This window comes from Artemia sp. Qi Xiang Cuo, chromosome 7, assembly GCF_049724085.1.
Source record: "Artemia sp. Qi Xiang Cuo chromosome 7, ASM4972408v1, whole genome shotgun sequence".
NCBI lineage: Eukaryota > Metazoa > Arthropoda > Branchiopoda > Anostraca > Artemiidae > Artemia > Artemia sp. Qi Xiang Cuo.
This window is the reverse complement of record NC_142800.1, coordinates 49,092,063-49,111,113: the sequence shown is the minus strand read 5'-3', so window position 1 is coordinate 49,111,113 and position 19,051 is coordinate 49,092,063. Positions and strand designations below refer to the sequence as shown.

The following is a 19,051-nucleotide window of genomic DNA, read 5'->3' as shown; positions in this document are numbered from 1 at the left end:
GGAAGAGAATGGAAAACTTCCTTTCCTTGATGTTCTTCTTTTAAAAAATGAAAATAGTCTGGATTTCAAAATTTACAGAAAACCGACAAATAACAATAGATTTTTGTCTTATAGTTCCGGTCATTCTAGCCAAGTAAAAATTGGTTTGATCATTTCTTTAACTGACTAGATCTTTAGTATTTGCTCTCCAAAATTTTTTGAGGAGGAGTTGTCTTTTCTAGGAAAAATACTAATTAGCAACGTGTATCCAGAATGGCTAATTAACCAGACTGTTTCAAAGAGAAGAAAAAGGTTTGTAGAGATTTCTAAGGAAGTCTTTGAGGCAACTCGGGAGAAGGAGGTTTTTAGATCCTTACTATAGGTACCCGGGCTAAGTGAAAAACTTAAGAGAATTTTACAAAGTAATGGTCTAAGGGTAGCTTTAAAGAGTAATAATACTTTGGGTAGTTTTCTACATTCTGGGAAGGATCTACCTTCATTGGGGCAACAAAGTGGGGTTTATCACATCCCATTTATTTGTGGAAGCTCATATGTGGGACGTACTAACCATAGTTTGGAAATGAGATTATTACAACACAAAGATTCTATCTCTTTGGCTTTAAAGCAAGATTCTAAGTCTGAAGATTTCACTTCAGCTCTTTCGGAACATATTCTTAGTTTTCCTGACTACTTTATTTTGTTCGATAATGTCTCTTTGATTTCTAGGGATCGGGGTTTAGAGCAAAATTTTCGTGAAACTCTTGAAATAAAGAAAATCTTATTCAAGAATATTGCTTTGAATTGGGATACAGGTGAATATGGGCTGAACTCTATCTATGATAATTTATTAAAATCTGACAGAGTAAAGTTCAATTCACCCAATGTAGTTGACCTTTGTCCAGATGTTATATCATTGAACGCTAATGAACCAAATCCAAGAAGGTCAAAGAGAATAGCTTCCGCCTTTGCTTTGAAAAGAATTAGAGATTCAAATAATATGTAGTGTTATTTGATTTAGTATATAAACTTTTGTTTTAAATTGTTTTATTTTAGTTTTACCACTGATGACGGTCACTGTATATGTGACCGAAATATCTGGTATTTTTGTGAATTTCTATCACTGTTATAAAAAACACTGTCTATTAAAAGGATTTTATCCCTATTTGAACTTTTATTTATTGTTACTTCAGCTACTTTTGGCTATTTTGGAAAGGGGTTATGTTAGGAAAACAAAATTTTCATGGATGGGTCTACAGGCTAAAGTATGTCCCAGGAAGGTATTTTGAAGTATCTACCTCCACTCCTCCCACTAAAAAGTCCTGGCCTTTGATGGCATTTAAAAATATGTGTTATAAAAGTGAAACCTTGCAAAATAGATCTTCTGCTTAAATGAAGTACAACAAAATTGTTTTCAGCTTCACAACTTTGCTCAATCCTAGTTTATAAGGTTTTAAAGACATGCAAATACATTTCCTAAATTTTGAAAAAAAACATTGATATGGCTTGAAATTCAACTCAAATAACAGGAATTACATTTCCAGAACTAAGGCCAGAGAAAAAGAAACTGGTAACTGAAAATTAAGGTAAAATGTTGTTTTGTCAAAATTTCAATAGGTCCTCTTTCATCTCTTTCATTTCAGGTCCCTTTAGGAGAAGGAGTGAAGGTAGGTACTTCAAAATGCCTTCCCAAATTTGGTAACAGGATGCAAGGATTTGAGTTTTACACAATTTTGCTTAATTGGATACTGGGTTTTTACCCTAGGCCTATGTGTTTAACCCTGGATTCATTACTGAAAGTTTCATTTTCTTAACCAAACCCCTTTCACCAAAAGTAGCCTGTCTAGAATTTTAAAAACCTAGAATGACCGATTAAAAACCCTAAATTCAAGTCCAAGCTATAAAATATAGGAAAACTGCCAACAAATTAAAAATTCGCTTCTTCACTACTAGGTGAGTAACGTTTAGTAAAATTTAAATTTTTGCCTTAAAGAGACATCTACGGAAACAGAAGTGATTAAGATCGTGAGTTTTCTCTGATTTTTTTTTCTATTTTCGTTCAGGTTTGAAGTTCAGATGCAAATTTTAAAACTAAACTGATAAAGCCCGACTTTAAGATAGGACCTTAATTACCGTCAGACTCTTACTTACTTCAATTCCACCTGACATGCAGTATTTTTGGTTTAATAGTATATTACAGTTTCCTGGCCATTACAGATACAGAAACTTTAAAAAAGCAGGGTTACTCCCTGAAAATATTATAAGGGAGGACGTCTGTTCAGAGAGAAGGAGGACAATTGGTAATTTGGTAAAAAAAAAAGGAGGATATTCGACGTTTTGGCATTTCTAATAGGTCTATTTTTAAAATTGATTCAGCATAGATGGTGCTGCTTTCTTTTAAAAATATCTTTCACAAAGTGAAGGGATCTAAGTGCCATGAAGGTTTTGCAGTTAGCTTATATCACTAAGAATAATATTCACCGCAAGCCTATGTGGTGGTAATATTCATCCTTGTAGAAATAAGTTTGACAGAATAATTATTTGTTTAAGATAGTGCTGAAAATGTCTGCTTGTTTAGTTCAGTGTTGCAAGTGCAGAACTTGTGTACAGTGCAACTCTGCTCCCCACAAATACTATACTGGTAATTGCGACGTCACAGTTACAGTCAAAAACGTCACTGTGGGACTGGTAAGTGTGACGTCAGAGATGGGCTGGGAGGTGAAAATTTCAAAATCTGGGTGAAACGTGCCTTGCGCACAGAAAGGACAATTTGAAACTCACGCCTTACAGTTGGATGTTCAGAAATACTGGAGAAGGAAATAACACGAAAAGTTCAAGCTAACTAAAGTTGAAAGCTTCCTCAACAACTCCAATTTTTCCTGAAAAGGCTGAAGACCCAATTTTAAAAATCTCCGTGCTGCGACTCTCGTGATATCATGACTGACCATTTTTCATAAGTTTTTCAAAGAAAAGTAAAGAACTCCATTAAACAAAAAATGAGAAAAATAAAATCAAATAATCTACCAAGCGTGAAAATACCACAAATCAGCATTGATAAATAAATCAAACCTAAAACGAACAGAAATTACAATAAATAACCGAGTCAAACTTAAAACGAGCAGAAATTAACATAAGTTGGTTGCAAAACCCCTATGCCTTCCCAAGGCCAGAACAAAATTTGCACTTTACTGAAAAAAATTTAATGCTTTTACTTTTATAACTTAAATAAACCAAATAATATTAACATTTTGATTACTAAATAGCAGTATTTCTATATTAAACTAACAATGCACATTCATTTGTATTTTTTCAGTAAAGGGCAAATTTTGTTCTGGACTTGGGAAGGCATAGGGGTTTTGCGCCCAACTTATGCTAATTTCTGCTTGTTTTAAGTTTGACTTGGTTATTGATTGTAATTTCTGTTCGTTTTGGGTTCCATTTATTTATCGATGCTAATTTGTGGTAGTTTCACGCTTGGTAGATTATTTGATGTTATTTTTTCTCATTTTTTGTTTAATGGAGTTCTTTACTTTTCTTTGAAAAACTTATTTTGTGGAAAGTTTTTTTAATTAATTTCTGCTCGTTTTATAGTGACATAGTCTTTTCAGGGAAAAAAAATAACATTTTAAATCTTTTCGTTTTTTAAAACTTTATAGTTTGGCCTACTATTTGTATACTGGAGAAAAATTTTCAGCAATTTTTAACAAATACACCCTTTCAAAAATCTGGACACAAAATAGTACTGTTTAATTTAGTTTCATACCTCCTCTAGTGGACCTGAAATGGAAAACTTGATACCATTTGCAAATGATCTGTTTACTTTCTTTGATAGCTTGGATACACTTACGCTATTTTGATTTGGTTAAATTTTAAGAGCAGAAGTAGCCCCAAAAGTTTGAACATAATACACTCAGTCATTCTTGGGATACTGCTGAGATGCCTTATTGGGAATTAGCATTATCAAAGTGCATTTTTATTTAATCTTAAGGCAACATTTAGTTTTTAAACATAATGGGCAAATGGGAGGGTGGGTGTGGAAGGAGGATTAGTTGCCCTCCAATCACTTGACAATTAAAAAGGGCATCAGCCCTTTCTATTTTCAATCAAATGAGCCCCTTTCAAAGTTCCCACGACAACTCCTTTGATACGAAGTGCCCTGGTCTAAACAACAACAACAACAAAAAATATAACTAATTACTTTTGACTATTAAAAAGGACACTAGCCCTTTGAATTTCCAATCGAATGAGCCTTTTTTGAAGTTTCTACAACAATGCCTTCTATAAAAACCTTATATGCCCCCAGGGCATAACTTACACAAAGAAGCTGCAAGTTCCCTTTTGCCATTGACATGAGCACTGGCAATTCTTCTCTCTATGCACTGTCCCTTACTGGAACAGTCTCTCTAAAGCCACCGTCCAGTTCCAAACCATAGATGCATTCAAGAAAGGAGTTGACCAGGACTGGGCCAATGCAGAGTCTAAGCTAACCTGGGACGCCAAACGTTAGTCATGTCACACCACCAGCAAGATATTCCACAAGAGGCTCATCACCACCTTATCTTGCTGGACATGTGACTTAAGGTGATTTAAGGTAATGAATTCAAAATGAGGTCTTTGTTTTGACAAGCAATTGAAAAAAAAAATTATATTGAACATTTGTGACTTATAGAATAAATATCAAGCAACAAAAATTACATTTTTAGAATCAGAAGACAATCAGCTTTCTGTTAATTTGTGAATAAAACTGAAACACTGAAAGGATTATATTCATCAAAATAGGGGTATAAATTTAGGACTAGTAATGGTCATAAGGAGATATGTTAAGAAAACAATTCTGACTTCATAATATACATAATAATCCTAGTTAATATATTTTCCAGGGGGAGCACCTTTATCATCAGTATTTTCACTGTTGGATAATTATTTTTAACAAAGCTGTGAAAAATAAACATATTTGATTGCATTTTTTCATTTTCAATAATTTTATATAGGGAAGTTAAAGCCCATCACTGCCATCTACTAAAAAGATATAAATAGGCTAATAATAATAAATTTAGGTTATGTTATGTTAGGTTAGATTAGCTAGATGGCTCTTGGGTATTTGTTTCAAAACGATTTTCAAGACTTGGAGAAAAGACAAAATATTTAAAAACGTGATCGTAAAAATGGAAAATAAAGGAAAATTGTAAGGATAAAGGTGCTCCCCTTGGATAATATGTTAACTTGGATAATTTTGCATGTCATGAAGTAAGAATTGTCTCCTTAAGATGTATCCTTATGAATAGTACTGGTCCTAATTTTATACCAAAATAGGATAGTTAGCATTTCAAAAAAAGAGGTCCTTCTATGTAAGTCAATAAAATAATAAGGTAAAATTCTACTTCAGCTACTTTTGGCTATTTTGGAAAGGGGTTAGGTTGGAAAAACAAAATTTTCATGGATGGGTCTACAGGCTAAAGTATGTCCCAGGAAGGTATTTTGAAGTATCTATCTCCACTCCTCCCACTAAAAAGTCCTGGCCTTTGATGGCATTTAAAAATATGTGTTATAAAAGTGAACCTTGTAAAATAGATCTTTTGCTTAAATGAAGTACAACAAAATTGGTTTAAGCTTCACAACTTTGCTCAATCCCATTTTATAAGGTTTTAAATACATGCAAATAAATTTCCTAAGTTTTGAAAAAAAAACAAAAAAAAACATTGATATGGCTTGAAATTCTACTCCAATAACAGGAATTACATTCTCAGACCTAAGGCCAGATTAAAAGAAACTGGTAACTGAAAATTAAGGTAAAATGTTGTTTTGTCAAAATTTCAATAGGTTCCTCTTTCATTTCAGGTCCCTCTAGAGGAAGAAGGAGTGAAGGTAGGTACTCCAAAATACCTTCCCAAATTTGGTAACAAGATGCAAGGATTTGAATTTTATATAATTTTGCTTAATTGGATACTGGGTTTTTACCCTAGGTCTATGTGTTTAGCCCTGGATTCATTACTGAAAGTTTCATTTTCTTAACCAAACCCCTTTCGCCAAAAGTAGCCTGTGTAGAATTTTAAAAACCTAGAATAACCGATTAAAAACCCTAAATTCAAGTCCAAGCTATAAAATATAGGAAAACTGCCAACAAAATAAAAATTCGCTTCTTCACTACTAAGTGAGTAACGTTTAGCAAAATTTTAATTTTTGCCTTAAAGAGACAACTAGGGACACAGAAATAATATAGATCGTGAGTTTTCTCTGATTTTTTTTTATTTTCGTTGAGGTGCGAAGTTCAGATGCAATTATTAAAACTGAACTGATAAAGCCCGACTTTAAACTTGGAGCCTAATTACCGTCAGATTCTTACTTACTTCAATTCCAACTGACGGGCAGTATTTTTGGTTTAGTAGTATATTACAGTTTCCTGGCCATTACAGATACAGAAACTTTAAAAAAGCAGGGTTACTCCCTGAAAATTTCTTAAGTGAGGACATCTGTTCAGAGAAAAGGAGAACAATTGGTACTTTGGTAAAAAAAAGGAGGATATTCGGTGTTTTGGCATTTCTAATAGGTCTATTTTTAAAATTGATTCAGCATAGATGGTGCTGCTTTCTTTTAATAATACCTTTCACAAAGTGATGGGATATAAGTGCCATGTAGGTGTTGCAGTTAGCTTATATTATTAAAAATAATATTCACCGCAAGCCCGTGCGGTGGTAATATTCATCCTTGCAGAAATAAATTTCACAGAATAATTATTCGTTTAAGATAGTGCTGAAAATGTCTGCTTGTTTAGTTCAATGTTGCAAGTGCACAACTTGTGTGCAGTGCAACTCTGCTCCCCACAAATACTATACTGGTAATTGCGACGTCACAGTTACAGTCACAGACGTCACTGTGGGACTGGTAAGTGTGACGTCAGAGATGGGCTGGGAGGTGAAAATTTCAAAATCTGGGTGAAACGTGCCTTGCGCACAAAAAGGACAATTTGAAACTCAGGCCTTACAGTTGGACGTTCAGAAATACTGGAGAAGGAAATAACACGAAAAGTTCAAGCTAACTAAATTTGAAAGCTTCCTCAACAACTGCAATTTTTCCTGAAAAGGCCGAAGACTCAACTTTAGAAATCTCCGTGCCGCCACTCTCGTGATATCATGACTGACCGTTTTTCATAAGTTTTTCAAAGAAAAGTAAAGAACTCCATTAAACAAAAAATGAGCAACAATAAAATAAAATAATCTACCAAGCTTGAAAATACCACAAATCAACATCGATAAATAAATGAAACCCAAAACGAACAGAAATTACAATAAATAACCGAGTCAAACTTAAAACGAGCAGAAATTAACATAAGTTGGGCGCAAAACCTCTATGCCTTCCCAAGGCCAGAACAAAATTGCACTTTACTGAAAAAAATTTAATGTTTTCACTTTTATAACTTAAATAAATCAAATAATATTAACATTTTGATTACTAAATATCAGTATATGTATATTAAACTGACAATGCACATTCATTTGTATTTTTTCAGTAAAGTGCAAATTTTGTTCTGGCCTTGGGAAGGCATAGGGTTTTGCGCCCAACTTATGCTAATTTCTGCTCGTTTCAAGTTTGACTCGATTAGTTATTGTAATTTCTGTTTGTTTTGAGTTTCATTTATTTATCGGTGTTGATTTGTGGTAGTTTCATGCTTGGTAGATTATTTGATTTCATTTTTGCTCATTTTTTGTTTAATGTAGTTCTTTATTTTTCTTTGAAATACTTATTTTGTAGAAAGTTTTTTTTAATTAATTTTGTTCGTTTTCCATTCACATAGTCTTTTCAGGGAAAAAAAAAACACTTTAAATTATTTCGTTTTTTAAGACTTTATTGTTTGGCTTGCTGTTTTTATGCTGTAGAAAAATTTTTAGAAGTTTTTAACAACATACACCCTTTTAAAAATCTGGACAGAAATAGTACTGTTTAATTTAGTTTCATACCTCCTCTAGTGGACCTGAAATGGAAAACTTGATACCATTCGCAAAAAAATTCTGTTTACTTTCTTTGATAGCTTGGATACACTTACGCTATTTTGATTTGGTCAAATTTTAAGAGCAGAAGGAGCCCCGAAAGTTTGAACATAATACACTCAGTCGTTCTTGGGATACTGTTGTGATGCCTTATTGTGAATTAGCATTATCAAAGTGCATTTTGATTTAATCTTAAGGTAATATCTAATTTTTAAACATAATGGGCAAATAGGAGAGGGGAGTGGGAGGGTGGGCTTCGAAGGAGAATTAGTTGCCCTCAAATCTCTTTTGACTTTTAAAAAGGGAATCAGCACTTTCAATTTTCAATCGAATGAGCCCCTTTCGAAGTTCCCACGACAACTCCTTCGATACGAAGTGCCCTGGTCTAAACAACAACAACAACAAAGAATATAACTAATCACTTTTGACTGTTAAAAAGGGCACTAGCCCTTTTAATTTCAAATTGAATGAGCCGTTTTTGAAGTCTCTACAAGAACGCGTTCTATGAAAATCTGATTTGCCCCCAGGGCATAACTTAAACCCGTTGTCCTGAAGGCTGTGGGTGAGTGACCTCCTCAAAAACATAATTTCCATCTGAAAATTAACTACGCTGAACAAAATGGCTATCTCAAAATTTTGATTGGATGTGTTTGGGGGAAGGATGGGCGTGGGGGGGCTAGTTGCCCTCCAATCAGTTTCGACTATTAAAAGGGCACTAGCCATTCCAATTTCCAATCGAATTAGCCTTTTTCGAAGTTTCTACGACAACTTCTTTGGTACGAAGTGCCCTGGTATGGAGAAAAAAAAACACTTTGTGCCCACATCGTTCTTTACTTAGGCAGCGCTAGCGCGCTGCCTAGGAAACTAACTTAGGGCGTTGAAGAATATTCTTTAGACTTTGGGATAATCTGAGTGCTTTAAAATATATATAAAAAAGTTAAGTATTTCTCTTTCTCTTCTTCTTGTTTTCTTTCTTGTGATTCCCTTTTTACACTTTCATGTCCCCTTTCGAAGGTTCAAACTCAAGCTTTGATACAAAACTGTCCTTTTTTAAAGTTCAAACTGAAGTTTAATGCAAAATTTTCCTATATGTGCTGCCTAAACCCAAGTAAAAAAAAAAAGATAATACATAAACAATGTGGTAAAACATTTTAATCACTGGTTTAGTAACATAAGACTGCGAATAGAAGACGTAGAACTTCAGAGCTCGAGTATATTTTTACCTACCACCAACATATCTTGCAGTGAATATTGCATTGGTTTTAAAACTATTACTTTTATTGTTCCTTAAAAACCATGTAATGTCAAAAAGGACAAAATTCTTCGTAGGCTTTGAGCCTTAACGTCCACTATTGAAACAGAAAGAACTGTGGGCTCTGCATATATTTAATGTTTCTTTGCTACCTTAAAGAATCATCCTATCTCGTAAATTATAAACTTTTTTAGTTTGTGCGGACAAACTATTCAGAATTTACAGGGTGGTCTTGCTATGACTTGTTTAGCTTTGATAAGATATCTAACTCACGGCCGTATCCCGGGGGGGACGGGGGAGATTCGGGGGTTTGCCCCCCCCCCCCTGGAATGTTTGTCCGACTCGTAAAAAAGTAACAAAAATGGACATAAACAAATTTTGTATGAGTTTTTGTAGGTTTTTTGTGTAAGCCCCCCCTCCCCCCCCAAAAAAAAATTGAGTAAAACCCTCTCCGAAAAAACCTGGGTACGGCCTTGATCTAAATAAAAGAGAGAAAACCAACATCCGACAAACAAATACTTCCCCAGAAATATTAGAAAAGCCATTTAACTTCTCCCGCTTTGTGCCGGAGATGGAGATATTCAGATTTTACGAAACTTATATCATTAGCAAATGCGAACTTTGTTTTTCAATTTAATGGAGCAGAATTTTCTTTTTAAAGATGAGAAAGGTTTGGCTCAAAAAATATCTTAACTTACCTGCATTTAAAATATCAAAAATAAGCTCAAAAGAAGTATCTTTGAATAATTCGACAGCTTTGGAAGCTCAATGTTGTACTAACCGCCTTGATTGAAATCTTTGCCGATACAGGATGTGTGTAATTTATGCTGCATATACACGGAATAGACAGCGTTTCCTTAACAATTATTAGGATATTATATGTTTTTCTTTGTTTTAAACTAGCTTCTCGTTAGCTTTTCGAACTGTTAATACATTTAAGATCCCCTGTCATTTTTTACCAAAATTGCTTTGGAAGTTCCCTGTGGTGCTGAAAAAACTGGCTAATGTATCTTTTGTCTTTGAAACTGTCAGCTGACATTGAAATTTGAAAAAATGCTATCTATGGTATCGAATCCCTTAAGCAAAAATATTCTTTTGCGAAATTACTTGCACTATTTTGTTCATGCATAAGACATGATCAAGAATAACTTTTACTAAGACATGAAATTATCTACATGCCTTTCCAGTAATGGTTGTAATTCAATCACCTACTTCGGATATGATTAAGTTGAAAACAAATGACATCATTGTTATTATGGTTTCTCAAGAAAAAAAAGAGAAAAAGCGACTTAAACAGAAAAAAACTGAAAGAGAACAAAATTCAAAGCCCTTTTCCCTTTTATCCCTTTCCCCCCTTTAAGCCTGTAAAAATTAACAGTGTTCTGTTTTATTCCCACTGTTTCTGTTTTTTTAAGAATAGAAAACAGAAGTGTATTATCTTTTTTTCTCGCGGTTTTTATCTATTTTTGTTTCTCTGAAAAAACAAAACTGAAACAGGCTATATATTTGATCCTAGCTGTTTTAGGCAATGTCTGTTCCAAATAACAGATAACGGTAGTATGGTTGAATTTATTCAAATACATACATACATACATTCATGCGTGTATTTAAAAACCAGTGGCCATATACACAAAAATAAACAAACAAAAACAAAAAACATAGAGAAAGAACAATATCACCCAACAAATTTAGACTACAGCTTCTTTCCGCGCCATCAGACTATTCTCTTTAAAACAACCTTACGCAATTATATATGCTTCACTATGCTTGTGTTTTCCAGAACGCATAATTTATCCAATTTCATATCAAATAGGTTCCCGTTATGGTGTTGCGAAAAAAAAAAATTTTTTTCTCCTTTGTGCCAATTTGTTCTGACATGTTCAAATGATGATTTTGCTCATTACTAAGATTGTAAATTTCGAAAAAATCGAACAATAGTTTAAAATAAAATGTGAATAAAATCATAATTTTGTAACCTTATTGTCAATGAGAATCTAAAACTTAAAATTGAATATTCCGTTTGACAATTTAATCAAGAATACACTAGACATTGTGATTTAAGTATGTAGGACATATTTCAGTTGCTATGAGCCAAATGGTATATCTGTCATTAAATATGGCGCACATCCATCCAGTTACTCTTTGTATACCGAGTAGGTACTGTAAGTGGTTTGCTTCTGCAGGGTTACCTTAAAAGAGTTACGCTCGTCACGCCCGAATCGAAAGGATTGGCCTTACACTTCTCCAAAAGGAGCAAGAAAGTGACAGAAGCTGCCTTGGCAGGTCTTCCACTGGTCTCATTTGAGAGCTATATCTACCTCTGTTTTTTGTAGTGACAATGATAGGGGCAAAAACTGAGTTAGTGCCTCTAGCTCAAAGAGTAAATACCCTAGTTTGATCGGCTATATAACGAAATCAAGCCCTTTTGCTCAACGACACATTTAATTTTGCATATTTTTTCTTAGTTACATCATAAAAAAAAAAAAAAAAAAACTGCTCCCTCAAAAGTCCAAAATATTTATTTTTGGTCTCCTGTATGATTTGGAAACGTAAGACGTACCATTTTGTTTTGTTCACCGCGATATGTTCCTTCCTGTAAACAAAGAGAATCTAGTGTCTTAACTTTATCTAAATCCGTTTGGTTTTGAGATCAAAGAAAACAAATTCTACTTAAAATCAATGTGGTGATAACGGGTCAGCTTTTGCTGCATAAGATTTGAAAGCTTAAAGATAAAAGAGATATTCCTTTCTTACATTTGAAAAGTGTGTACATGAGTGTGATAATCTGACATTTCCACAGAAAAAAAAGTGGAAATTGCTGAAAATTTCCATTTGTAAAACTTGAAAGAACAAGCAGAACAATTTCATTGTCAAGCATCGAAAAATATGCCAAGTGAGACTGAATAAGCTTCAAGGATACCACCATGAAATTTTTCCAGGGGGAGAGCAATCACTACCAGGATTCTTTAGTGATGGTTTTACCCAGCTGTGCACTAAAGGGATGTTCGAGGATCCATGCAAGTAATGTAAGAAAATGTTGGTAAGTGATAAGCCACTTTTGGCTATTGGAGTTAGATGTGGTTATTTCACAAGCTTTTACATTGGAACTCTGGAACATCTTTGTTGGGTAATATATTTTTATGTCTTATTTCAGTGATAACCCCTGGGTTTGATAAACACATCGATAATTTCGATATTCTCTTGTCTGTAAGCCACATCTTGAGCATAAAAATTACCGTGTATGATAATTTGTCATGGTAGAATAATTTACCTTTATTTATTAGTTTTGCTGCAAATAGTATCTGGTTTCCTTCAACCCACAAAAATGATGAATGAACATCTAGTTTCTGAAATGTCACACAATGAAGCCATGATTTTATTCCAATCTGGTTTACAGGATCTGATTAAAAATGATCTTAACTTAGACCACCTACCTATAGATGTTACACTAGAAGAGCTTAAATCCCAACTTTCTTTTGAATATGGCCAGTCCATGAAGATCAATGTAAGAAGATTTGATGGAGAATTTTTTGAAGTTATAGTGCAAAAGAACGGCAATGTTTGGAATCTGAAGAAAGCAATAGAGATTGCTTGGCGGGACAAATTGAGAAGAACAGGAATTCAAAGAAAGATTAGTTGGAGGTATTTATGGAAAACCTATTGGTTAAGCTTTGAAAAAACTAAGTTGAGAATCGATGAATCACTTTTATCAGATTATGGTCTCTATAACAAGTGTGAAGTGTCTTTTGTTAGACGACTCAGAGAACAAGGAGAAAAACATAATTAAGTTCTTGGTATAAAATTTTACCTGTTTCAATGTGTTTTTTTCCATGCTTCAAATATACTTTTCTGCTTAAATAAAACAAAATATTGTGCTTTGTTGATTTTAGAGTAGATTTTAAACTACTCATGATTGTATTCTCTCAGCCAATGTGTCCTTATTTACAACTAATTCTGGCCCCTATAACTTAAACTGTTATCGCAAAAGAAGCAAGATGTGATTTATACTTTAAATATCTACATTTAAACTAAGCTTGCTAAGGTTGAAGGCATAGCCTCAGAACTTCAGCTAAAAAAGGGAGTTTGAGGATAATATTTGCAGAAGCCTTAGATAAATCTACGAGTGATAAACATGATAATCTTAGCTGTGGAAGTAAAAATTTATTTGTGACTTTTCTAAGAGTAGCATTAACTTACGATTATGGGCTTAACTATTTTGTGGCCATTTACCTTGTAAATAAAGCATATATGTAATGACTTTACCCATTTATTTTCAACAGAGTTGCAAATTAAAACAAAAAAGGTTTCTGAATAGAAAGAAAATGGTGTATTTAAGGTAGAACCAAGATTTCAAGCTACCCAGCGGTTAAATTGCCGAAGGGGGGACAGTATAGCCGGCCAATACCTACTAACAATATTCTAAGATGCTTCTTCCCTCGGTTGTAACTCTTTCCTCGAAAAATAATAAAGAGGTTCCTTAATATTGCAGTAGGGACTGTTGGATGATATTACGACCCTCAGATTTAGCGATAACTTTTAGGGTATGTGTCACAAAAAAAGCGAAAAGTCTCAATAAATGAACCTCAGCTTGGAGAAGATATAGTTAAAACATGAAACTTTACGAGAACCATATCTTCATACTTTCCTTTTTCAATTTCTAGTTAAAAACTAAAAAAAGACAGGAAGGGTGTTATGACTAGACCAAAAAATGCTTTCCTTAAAATACATTTTTTTAGTCAGTCATCTTGTCTTTTTACCCCCTTGTCCCCCTAGCTACGCCACTGGAAGTACAAAAGAGTAGCATTTGCCAATTCAGAAAGTTGTTGTGTTATTTCTATACGAATGAAACTTCCAAACTGAACCCCAAATTGGTACTCTAGAAGATGTTTTCAAGTTCCAACCCTCACCAATTAATAAGACTTTCCCTAATTGCAGTTCAAGTTTAGTTTATAGCATGCTTTTACTTGAACTTAAAGGGTTGAGAAGACAGGTTTTGAGCTTGAATTCAAGCCAAACTTGACCCCCTTCCCCTCAAGCCACGCTCTAAGTGACAGGATCTTTTCAAGCCTTACAAGGCGGGAAGGAGTGGACGTAATGTATTAAAAAGCCCCTTCCTAGATCCTAATCTGAGGTGTATATTTATTTTTGAACCTCCCATTCATTTAAGGGTTTCCATAATTCTGAAAAAGTTGTTCTTCTACTCTTAGTATTTATTTACGACAGTTTGACAGTTTCGGCCGTTGACGAAGTATGGTCTACAGTTAAATCCTTACCCTTAATTAAATAAAATGTTTTTTTTCAACTGAAAGTAAGGAGCAGCATTGAAACTTTAAACGAACAGAAATTATTCTGTATATGAGGGGGTTCCCCCCTCAATACCCCCCTCTTCACGTTAAAGTATCTTAGAACTTTTAAAAAAGCTACTTATTCTAATTAAACGGTCCTTGTGTTTCAGGAGTCGTTCTCAAGAAATTGGGACAAAAAGTCGAACTTAGCGTAAATAGCAAGGTAATGAGGAGGGGGTAACCCCCCTCACATATTGAGTAATTTCTGTTTGTTCTAAGTTTCAATGTTGCTCCTTACTTTCGTTTGAAAAAAAACGTGTGTTTTTCATTTAATTTCTGATCGTTTTTCAAATAATGCCGAGAAATCCAGCTTCACTCCATGGAAAATTCCCTCCCCCACAGAAAATTTCTCAAAGTAAAGTTCCTTCCTCATAAAATATCCCCCTCCCGGAAAAACCACGGGATTTCTATCCTCGATGAGAATCCCCCAGGGAAATTTCTCGCGGACGATTCCGCCTGAAATATTCTCCTTATCATATTTTCATTTGAACAGACTTAAATTTCTCATCGTTTTTCAAATCATGGCGAAAAATTTTTTCCGTGGAAAATTTTTCCCGGAAATCCTCCCCCCGCCAGTGAAAAGCTGCTCCCGCGGAAAATTACCCCATGGGAAATTTCTCCGAAAGAAATCTCCCCCCCCCCTGCATGGAAAACCCCTACAGACAACCCCAACCCCGAACATTATTACAGGGTAAATTTATTCGGCAAAGACAAAGTAAAAAAAAAAGAATTTCCTAAATAAATTCTGACGAATTCCTCCACTATAAAATTCCCCCTGGAAAGCTCACCTCCGGAAACACGCTCCTCATGGAAAATTTTTATTGCAGTAAATCCCCCCCCCCCCCGCTAAAGAACGATGTCTGTACACTTCCCAATAACAAATGCTTTTTATAAACAATTGATAAATTTCGTAATTTACAGCCCTTTTTCCAGGGCCTGTGGGGGGTCATGTTATCCCCAAAGGCACAGTTATTGGAGCTTGCAACTATACTGAACAAAATGGCTATCTCAAAGTTTTGATCGGGCGACTTAGGGGGAAAGGGGCGTGGGAAGGCAAGCTGTCTCCCTACCTTTACAGTAGGGTTCTCTGATTTGCTAAATCTGATGGTGAGATTTTCATTAAGATTTTTTTTTACTTTTAGGGGGGTGTTCTCCCTTTTAAAAAAATGGGCAAAATTTTTTCAGGGCCGTAACTATTAATGGGTAATACTAAGCTTAATGAACTTTAGATATTTTGAATCAGCATGAAAATTCAATTCTTTCAATGTATCTATTATTATCGAAATTCTGTTTTTTTTAGAGTTTCGGGTACTATTGAGCCATCTCGCTTCTTACAGTTACAGTTGTAGAGTGAGCCGTCTCGCTATCATAAACCATTTGACAAAACTAACATAATTTATAGCACATCATTTTGAACTTTATTATAAACTAAAAGATTATAACCTACCCAAAATAGAATTCAGGTTATTTTACCACATCAAGTGAGAATATTTTCCGTGCTTTTATCTCAGGTGAATAATTCGGGCCACCAATAACGAGTCACCAGCAAACTATACCATGCAGTCTTCGGCATTTTTATTTATCTTTTTCCCTCAAGGAGCAAAAGCTTTTGGGGGAAAACGTTAAAAATTAGTGCATAAAAACATAAATATGACCCTTTCTACATAAAGAGAATAGGTTTTTTTTTTTATAGAATCCCAACAGATATTACTGTGCGAAAAATAACGAAAAGTATTATTGAATAGAAACGCCTTGTGTGAAACATTTTCACACAGGGCGTTTCTATTCAATGATACTTCACTGAAAATAACAACGAAAGACCAAAACAAAGGATCAGTGTGGCCTTTACACTAATAACTCTATAATATGAGTTGTCAGTGGAAAGGATGCAGATAATAGGTCTTCTTATTTCTTTCTTTCTTTTTCTTGACATTCTCTATTCCTAGTATCACAATAGGAGTAAAATTCTGCCAGAGAAAATACGAATTAATTGAATCAGTTGCGACCTCTAGCTAAAACCACAACAACATAATCGATAGAAGAACATACAAAAAAAAATAAGACACAAATATTTGTAAAGAATTCACAGTTTAATTACAAAATAATCGAATTAAAAAACACCAAACCTAAAATTTAAATTCCTTGTATTTCTTCGAGTCCTTCTTTTCCTTGTCTTCCTTTTGTTGAGCCTGCCTTTTACGCTTACTCTGTGAAAAAAAAAATAAAATATTAACATACAATTCAAAGCTAGCACCTTTTTTTTTTAATGTGTAAAGCGTACACTAACAATGCTCTTCTTATTGCGCTAGAAAAAAGGGAAAAAAAAATTCATGTTCAATAGGAAGAAGACAAACTACATCCATTAACGATTACATCATTAATTATGCTAATTTATAGGCAGTACATAACGCTAACTAACAAATTTATAGTTTTTCTTAGCGCATCCAAGAATACATTCTTTGTACTTTTGCTCATTAAAGTGAAGATCCTTGCTAGATACTTTCAATCACGTATGTTTTCTATGCAGATACAAAAAAACCTTTAAATGCTTTTTTGATCATTTTAATTCTTTAAAATGACCCTTCATATCTAACAATACCCCCTCCATAGTTAAAGGTATGATAATAATAAATTTTATGGGAAGTAGAATAAAATAGATCAAGGAAATGACTATAAACTTTTGAACTAACATCAACTTGGTTGAAGTGAATAAAAACTCGAGAGCCGTGGCTAAATAAAGTAAAGCCAAGACAGATGGTCTCTGTGAGAGGCAACGCTGGCATAACGTTTTCCAGAATTGTGTAAAATTGATTCATTTCACTTATTGATAGATAGTCTATCATCCATCCTAAGGCAGAACTAAGGTAGATACTGGTAAAATTCAGAAAAAAAAAAATCAATGTATACACAGTATTAGGGTTTGTTAAACTAAATATCGAATCTTAAGTATCTAAATATCAAATCTAAACTTTGATTTTAAATTAGTAGGATCCTAAGAATCAAATCTACAGAAAAAATAATATGTCACACCTTTAGTTCATAAAAAAGTTAACGAGGAAGAAGGTAAAAAACAGGGAAAAAGTATGCTGAACAAATGAAGCTAAAGCAATATGCTAAAGTAAAAATAAGATCATAAATTCTTCTGACTGAATAGAAAAAGGAAAAAGAAGATTAAATTCTTACCCTTTGTCGTGCAGCATGCTCAGCTGTGAGGTCACTTAAATCTTCCACCTCTTTGGCCTGCTCTCTCACAGCAGCTTCATATCGAGCAGCTACTGCCTCCATATCTTCAAGTTCACTTGGCTCCAGAGCGACCTATTACAAAAATAAAATATGAAATAAACGAAAGGATGGGTGACCTTTTTAATGAGAAGAAATAAGTGAAAAAAGTTAATGTCAACTTGAATCAACCTAGTAATTTTCCAGTGCATGAGCTAATGCTTAGTTTCTGGATTATACAGAAGCACTAAGATATACGTAATAATTTCTGTTTGTTTTCAGTTTTAATGTTGCTCCTTCCTTTCAGTTGAAAGAACTTGTTTTTTTTATATTTAATTTCTGATCGTTTTCTAAATAATGCTGGGAAATCTGGCACCTCCTAATAGAATGTTCCTTCCCCCAAGGAAACATCATCCATGGAAAGATCCTCCTACGTAACCCCTTCCTCCGACACCCCCTCTAGAAAAAATCCCTCCTGAAAACGTTTGTATGTTTTCCAGTAACCAATACTATATGTAAACAATGGGCAAAGTTCATTTTTTGCAGATCTTCCCCCGGAAAGTGTGGGGGACTAAGTCATCCCAAAAGACATATTTATTAGATTTTCGACTATGCTGAATAAAATGGCTATCTCAAAATTTTAATTGGGTAACTTTGGGGAAAAAATGAGCATCGGAGGGGGCCAAGTTACCCTCCACTTTTTTGGGTCACTTAGAAAGGACACTAGAACTTCTAATTTCCGTTCAAATGAGCCCTCTCAAGATATTTTAGGACTACTGGATGGATACGATCACCCCTGAAAAAAAAAAACAACAACAAGAGAACAAACAAATAAACACGCATCTTGATCTTTCTTTTGGCAAAAAATAAAAGTCCACATTTTTGCAGATAGGAGCTTGAAATATCTACAGTAGGGTTTTATGTTACACTAGATCTGGCGGTTTGGATTTCATTAAGATTCTATCACTTTTAGGGGGTGTTTCCCCCTTTTTTCGAAAAAAAGGAAAATTTTTTCAGGCTCGTAACTTTTGATGGGTTAGACTAAATTTAATTAAACTTATATATTTGAAATCAGCATAAAAATCTGATTCTTTTGATGTATATACTGGTAGCAAAATTCCGTGTTTTAGAGTTTCAATTACTATTGAGCCGGGTCGCTGAATCAGTGACGAGTGGAGGAAGCATCTGAAAAGGGCGAGGGGGCTGGTTACCCTCCAATACCTCTTCAGCATCCCCAGAATTTTCAACTTAATACACTCAGCTGTTCCTTAGAT

General features: G+C 34.2%; 3 protein-coding genes across 9 annotated transcripts in view; 1 reads left to right on the top strand and 2 right to left on the bottom strand.

Moving 5' to 3' along the window:
• LOC148950367 (peptidylprolyl isomerase domain and WD repeat-containing protein 1) overlaps positions 1-5,300 on the bottom strand; it is an 81,383-nt gene extending 76,083 nt beyond the window's left edge. For 2 of the 5 annotated variants that reach the window (XM_089092358.1, XM_089092354.1), the window contains exon 1: positions 1,846-1,899. The gene's annotated coding sequence lies outside the window, so the exon portion shown is untranslated. The other 3 variants (XM_089092357.1, XM_089092356.1, XM_089092355.1) reach the window with 3 other exon arrangements.
• A 520-nt stretch (positions 5,301-5,820) lies between these two features.
• Positions 5,821-13,088, top strand: LOC148950366 (U11/U12 small nuclear ribonucleoprotein 25 kDa protein). The gene is made up of 2 exons (XM_089091576.1): positions 5,821-5,841; positions 12,498-13,088. Exon 2 carries the CDS (start codon positions 12,539-12,541, stop codon positions 12,998-13,000), a length of 462 nt encoding a protein of 153 aa, XP_088947702.1. The 5' UTR covers positions 5,821-5,841; positions 12,498-12,538; the 3' UTR covers positions 13,001-13,088.
• Positions 13,089-16,627: 3,539 nt separating this feature from the next.
• Positions 16,628-19,051, bottom strand: part of Sf3b2 (splicing factor 3b subunit 2) — a 92,456-nt gene continuing 90,032 nt past the window's right edge. For all 3 annotated transcript variants that reach the window (XM_089091573.1, XM_089091575.1, XM_089091574.1), the window contains exons 12-13: positions 17,742-17,873; positions 16,628-16,765 (exon numbers count right to left, since the gene is read on the bottom strand). In XM_089091573.1, coding sequence (XP_088947699.1) covers positions 16,685-16,765; positions 17,742-17,873 — 213 coding nt within the window. In that variant the 3' untranslated portion in view covers positions 16,628-16,684. The remainder of the gene's footprint in view (positions 16,766-17,741; positions 17,874-19,051) is intronic.

Bases quoted from the DNA above. Each gene is read 5' to 3' on its own strand.
- LOC148950366 (XM_089091576.1), top strand. From the start codon at position 12,539: ATGATGAATGAACATCTAGTTTCTGAAATGTCACACAATGAAGCCATG.